The 6,378-nt window shown below is 44.5% G+C and overlaps 1 protein-coding gene across 6 annotated transcripts in view; it reads left to right on the forward strand.

Moving 5' to 3' along the window:
- Positions 1–303: 303 nt before the first annotated feature.
- The window catches only part of ERN1 (endoplasmic reticulum to nucleus signaling 1), an 83,027-nt gene continuing 76,952 nt past the window's right edge, over positions 304–6,378 (forward strand). For 3 of the 6 annotated variants that reach the window (XM_081804709.1, XM_081804708.1, XM_081804710.1), the window contains exon 1: positions 304–507. In XM_081804709.1, coding sequence (XP_081660835.1) covers positions 460–507 — 48 coding nt within the window. In that variant the 5' untranslated portion in view covers positions 304–459. Of the gene's footprint in view, positions 508–2,538; positions 2,606–6,378 lie in introns of all 6 variants that reach the window. The other 3 variants (XM_081804712.1, XM_081804711.1, XM_081804713.1) reach the window with 3 other exon arrangements.

Below are 6,378 nucleotides of genomic sequence, written 5' to 3' on the forward strand. Positions count from 1 at the left end.
CGGGACCGCCTGGGGAAGGGGTGCACCCGCGGGGTGGGATTGCCGGCCTCCCTCAGGCTTCGACAAAGCTCCCTGCCTCAATCGCTCAGCGCCCCTACACGCCGGACACCCAGACCTGGTCCTTCTCCCCCAGGAACCGCGGCCGCCTGACGCCCGGCCAGCGGGAGGCCAGCACCGCCCCGGCCCCGCCCCTCCAGTACAGCCCCGCCCCAGGCTCCGCCTCCGGGCCCTGCCCCCGCCCCCGGCCCCGCCCCGACCGGAAGAAGCGCCGACACCCGGCGCTTATAGGGCTGGGCATGGGGGTGCCGCCACCGCCTAGTCAGCTCTGCGTCCGCTGAAGTCCGGCCGCCGCGGCGCTGTCGTCGCGGCGCCCCCGCCCCGTCCTCAGCCCGCCCGCTCGCCCGCACCGCCCCCCCGGAGCCGGCCGGCCGGGCCGGGAGCCAGGCCCGAGTCCTCGCCATGCCGGCCCGGCTGCTGCTGGCGCTGCTGCTGCTGCCTGGCCCCGGGGTGAGTGACCGGGGGAGCGTGGGGTGAGGGACAGCGCGGGGCGGACTGGGGTCCGAGCCGGGAGCGCGGCGGCGGCGGCGGCCCGAGGCCCCGCGCGCCCCAGCGGAGGCTCGGGCAGGGCGTAGGAGACGGCGCCGGGCGGGGAGCGAGCACCTCCCGGCCGGCCTGAGCGGCGGCCGCCGTCTACCCGGCCGAGGCGCACGCCACCCGAGGGGCCTCGCCGGCCAGCGCGGCTGTCACCGGCAGCGTCTCCCGGGGCCCCGTGCACTCCCGCACAACTTTGCGGCGTCCCGGCGGCCCCTTGGGGCCTCTCGAAGGCCCCGGGCGCTTGGGAGGCCGCCCCACCTGCCGGACCCTTCCCACAGGTGGGCGCCCGCTCTGCCTGGCGGTGGCCGCGGGGCAAGGATGGAAGGGGCCCTATAATCGAGCGGCGGGAATGTCTTGCGTTTATAATCCTTGTTTGAACTTTTAAAAATGCGAGAACTTTGGGAAACGAATGCCACGGGGTGAGGGCAAGCATTTTTACCTGCGAGTGTGATTCTGCTTACCTGCCTTGCAGGTTTCTAAGTATTCAGAGGCAGGAGGCTTCCTTTTGTGCACCAAGACTTCGTGAAGCAAGTTAAGCTATGGGATTTACACTCTTTTTAAAGATCCCATGTGGGACAGCGGTGAAGCCGCTTCAGAACTTTAAATGAAAGACTTGTCTCCTCACGTGAGAGCACTGTAGAGCGGTATGAAACGTCTTTTCATCTTTTCCTGGAGAGAAGCGCCTGGATTACATTTATTTAACTATTTAAGGCCTTTACTCAGGCTGTGGATTTGGGCCCCGTGGCTGGGGAGGACATTTTGTGGACAGACTTGGCTTTTTTCCTTCTAGCTGAAAAAAAACCTAAATTAGTGGTTTTTTAAAAAACTCCTTGTTCAGGATGTGGGTATGGTACATTGGTTCAGGTTCTTGTTTAATGACTTCCACTATGTACCTTTTAATATGGTATATCATGTACCAGGTGTCTGGGTGGAGAATTGACATGTGTGTACCTGAGTACCACAGTGTGAAGTCTTCGGAGGTTATGCACTTGGTAAATAATAGTCTGTGCTCTTGGAGTAACAAGAATTTGGAAATAGATGAAGTAAAATATAAGATCACCTTTTTCAAATTTGGGGGTTTTTTAAGGGGAAAATTTGTACCCACTTCGCGATAGAACTCATGTAAGTTTTATTCTTTTTTTTTTTTTTTTAAGATTTTATTTATTTTAGAGAGAACACAAGGGGGGGAAGGGGGAGGGGGGAGAGGGAGAAGCCCACTCCGGGCTGACCAGGGAGCCCCATGGGGTTTGATCCCAGGACCCTGAGCCCAAGGCAGATGCTTAACAGACTGAGCCACCCAGGTGCTCCAGGTTTTTCTTCTAATTAAAAAAGATAATCCACTTTCACAACTAGGGTCACACTTTGAACTTGAACACTTCACCTTGGTTAACTCTTGCTCGGCATCTATTCATAAATAAGAGTATTAAATAGAATGACCAAACAAATGATATGGAAATCGATCATTTCATATCAGGGCCTAGATATATATGGTTTTCTTTGCCACATCTTTCCATGGGCTGTTATTTCACAGGATTCTAGTATTTTAGTTATTGAGTAACTTAGAGCCAAAAATAACTATGTAGCTTTAGTTGGGACTATAGTTTCAGTTTGTGTAAATATTTCCAAATTGTATTTAGAAATCCAAACTTCTCAAAGTTCATGGTAAAATATTCCAGACCCTTATCAAAAAGTTACATTTTAGTGTAACTGCTTTGTAAGTAAAATGTCAGAATTTCACTCCCAGACTTATCTACCAGTAAAAATTTTCATCCCCAAACATAGAATTATTATTTTAAATTCTAAATGGAACCCATTGCATAGTTTGCAGTTAAACTAGGCAACAGTGATGTCCCGCAAAACATATTGGGTGTAAAATTGGACAAACCTGATTACAAACTGGACACTAGTTAGCTGTGCCCTCAGACAAATTATTTTACTTTTTAGAGAGTCTGTTTCCTGATACGTGAAGTGGGGAAAACTAGCACGTGTGAAGGCACCTTGCATATCATAGGTAATAAATGTAACCCCCCCCCATGTTTTTAGTGTCATTATTATTTTGTTAATGTTATTATATGCCTCTGCAAAGAATATTTTTCAGTGCTCTTTTTTTAAGTTTTAAATTTATTTTAAGTAATCTCTACATCCAGTGTGGAGCTCGAACTCATGACCCTGAGATCAAGAGTCATGTGCTGTACCGACTGAGCCAGCCAGGTGCCCCAGTGCTGTTTCTTTTTGATTGATGAAATAACTAGTGCGTTGGAAGCAATACTGTTGAGTTTCTTTCAAGAGTGTGTGTCTGATTGAGCCAGACATTGACTCATCCTAGGCTGAGACTCGAGGCTATCATATCCAAAATGCAGTAACATCGGTGTTACCTACTGCAGGCTGTCTCTTGTTAATCCAAATTGTGCTTATTTAGTGAGTGTTTTCCCTCCTTCCTGGGCCTGGATCTTGTACCCAGTGTTGGTTTGTGTTACATCATCGCTGTCCTGTAGTCCTCATTTAATGGTGTTTATGCACCATTTCTGTCAAGTACGAAACAGATTTGTAGCATGTGAGCAAAATGCTTTCTTCAACTATAATATATACGATTTCTTTTATTCAGCCAGTGTTTTGGTTTTAGAGGAGAATAAACAATGTCACTGAGAACTGAGGGCCATGTGTGTATGAAAACACACTGAGGATACCATCTGAGACATGAGTCTTAACTAAAAATGTCCTTGCTTATCATTTGCTCTGATAGTTATCACCCGCACGAATGATCCTACAAGGCGATATCGAGTATTTATACTGAGGCCCTGAGGAGAATGTTTCATTAAGCTCATATCAGGGCTGCTGATCATGAAATTGGACTGTAGTTGTTCACGTGTGTGTGTTTAGTTTCGTTAACCTGCCTGCCCGTTGGGCTTTCCGCAGTAGTTGAGCTTCTCAGAGCACAAGAGAAAATGTGTATGAGAGTTCCTCTTGAGAGTGTTCAACAATAGATCATATTCCTGAACATAAAACCAGTGAGCTACGTAAAGGTTTCTTCTTGTCTGGACAGAATAGTGCCACTTGCATGGTCCTGGGGGGAGAGAGTTCTTTGCCTGCATCAGATTTTGACTCCATTTTTCAGGTTGAGGAATCTTTGGGTAAAGATTTCATTTTCACTGGAAACCTCTCTGGTTTGGGGATCCAAAGTAATCTTTAGGTTCAATATTGTCTACGTTTTATAATGATCAAGTGTTCTCCCTAAAGAGATGATATAGGCGAGAAAAATGTAATGTATTCAGTTTTTATTATGCACAAATAACTAGGGGCCTGTAACCTAGCAATATGATTATAGAGTGTGATGCTGGCTTAAAAAATAGGGACAATGAATCATAGTTTGTGAATAATAAACATGCTGGTTGGCTGTATTTCCCAGGGGTTGGGGATTTTTTTTTTTTCCCTATCTTTATCTTCACCTATATCCCCTGTTTGGTTTCAGACTTTCTTGCCTCAGAGCAACACATTCTTAGTGATATTTAAGTGAGTGCTGCAGACAAGATACGGGCTAGGAAAAGTAGAACTTTTAAAAGTAATCATAATCTCCCTGCTTGCATTCTTTTTTAATTTATTTTTAGTTTCTACATAATTTCTTTTTTTTTTTTAATGTAAGCTCTACGCCCAATATGGGGCTTGAACTCACAACCCTGAGATCAAGAGTCACATGCTCGACTGAACCAGCCAGGCACCCCTCTACATCACTTCTGATTATCATATGATCTTTGTTCATGTACAAACACAGCAAATACAGCAGCATAAAAATATGTGTTCTATATTTATGTTTAGTTTCACAAAAGTTTTCTGTAACTGTTAGGAAATTTTCTGAATATGTTATTGAATTTGTCATTTTGACTAGCACCTTAGTAAACCATCATCCATGCCAAAAGCATTTGAGCCTTCTGTGCCCAGCCTGAGGTTGGAGACGGATCTTACTGACCAGGATCAGAATGGTAATAAACCATGCTTTGCCTAGTGGCCACCCTACTGGGATCATATGGGTTGTTTCTAGTCGTCTTACTATTATAAGGAAAGGTGTATTTCCCTTTCTTCAAATCTTCTCTGTGTTTGGTGCTTTCTGTAAAACATGGGAAGATTTTCAAAAATCCCTCAAAATAATCATATTTTTATAGAAATGTTAAAAAGCTTAGATAAGTCTAAAAACAATAAACCTGTACTATCCAAACATTATCTCTATTAACATTTTTAAGAGCTTTATTGACATATAATTCACATATCCTACAGTTCACCCATTTAAAGTATATAATTCAGTGGTTTTTAGTATATTCACAGAACTGTGCAAACATCACCACAATTTTGTAATATTTTCATCATCCCCAAAAGAAACTCCATACCTATTAGCTGTCACTCCCCATTTCCCACTTACCTCCCAGCCCCTGGCAACCAGAAATCTACTTTCTGTATCTATAGATTTGCACTGGACATTTCATAGAAATAGAATCATGCTGCATATGATCTTTTGTAACTGGCTTCTTTCACTTAGCATAATGTTTTTGAGGTTCATTCATGTTGTATTGATGTTTTGTTCTTTTTTTATTGCTGAATAATATTCCATTATATGGATATACCACATTTTGTTTATCCATTCATAAGTTGGTGGACATTTGGGTTGTTTCCCCTTTTTGGCTATTATGAATAATGCTGCTATGAACATTTGTGTACAGATTTTTGAATGGCCATGTATTTTCATTTTTCTTGGGTATATACCTAGGTGTGAGATTTCTGGGTCATGTGGTAAGTAATCTTTTAAGGAACTGGCAAATGATTTTCCAAAGCACCTGCACTACTTGACATTCCTACTTGCAATGTAGGAGGGTTCTAACTTCACATCCTCACCAACACTTGATATTCTCTGTCTTTTTGACTGTAGTAAAATGGTTTTGATTTGCATTTCCCTGATGGCTGATCTAATGTCTTGATATATATCTTTCCAGACATTTTTTTCTGTGCACATATTTGCATAGATATTTTTCTTCCCCAAACTGGAATATATCCTAAATCTTTCTGTGTCAATAAATTTAATTCTGCAACATTATTCTCACAGTGGCATACTACTTCTCTGAATGGATATACCGTGATTTTTTGGTTTGGTTTTGGTTTTTTGGATATACCATAATTTGGCCATTCAGCCATTTAGATATTGAGGCTGTTTTTAATTTTCATTACTATAAACAGTGTGATGGGGTGCCTGGGTGGCTCAGTCGATTAAGTGTCTGCCTTTGGCTCAGGTCATAATCTCAGGGTCCTAGGATCAAGCCCCGCATCAGCTCCCAGCTCAGCAGGGAGTCTGCTTCTCCCTCTACTCTGCTTCTTCCCCTGCTCATTCTCTCTCTCTCTCTCTCTCAAATAAATAAATACAGTCTTTTTTAAAAACAACAATGTGATAAACCTCTTGTTGCTAAGCATATCTTAACTGCCTAATTATTTCCTTGGAATAAATTCTCAGAACCAGAATTTTGTAATCTTCTTTACTCTTGCCCTCTTCCCCAGCCTCCGGGGAATACTGGATGTTTTAAAAAAGCACAAAACTAACCTTTTTTTTTTTTTTAAAGATTTTATTTATTTATTTGACAGAGAGAGACACAGCGAGACAGGGAACACAAGCAGAGGGAGTGGGAGAGGGAGAAGCAGGCTCCCCACTGAGCAGGGAGCCCGATGTGGGACTCGATCCCAGGACCCTGGGATCATGACCTGAGCCGAAGGCAGTCGCCTAACCGACTGAGCCACCCAGGCGCCCCA

Source organism: Leptonychotes weddellii, chromosome 15, assembly GCF_054177405.1.
Source record: "Leptonychotes weddellii isolate Sample4059 chromosome 15, ASM5417740v2, whole genome shotgun sequence".
NCBI classification, from domain to species: Eukaryota; Metazoa; Chordata; class Mammalia; order Carnivora; family Phocidae; genus Leptonychotes; species Leptonychotes weddellii.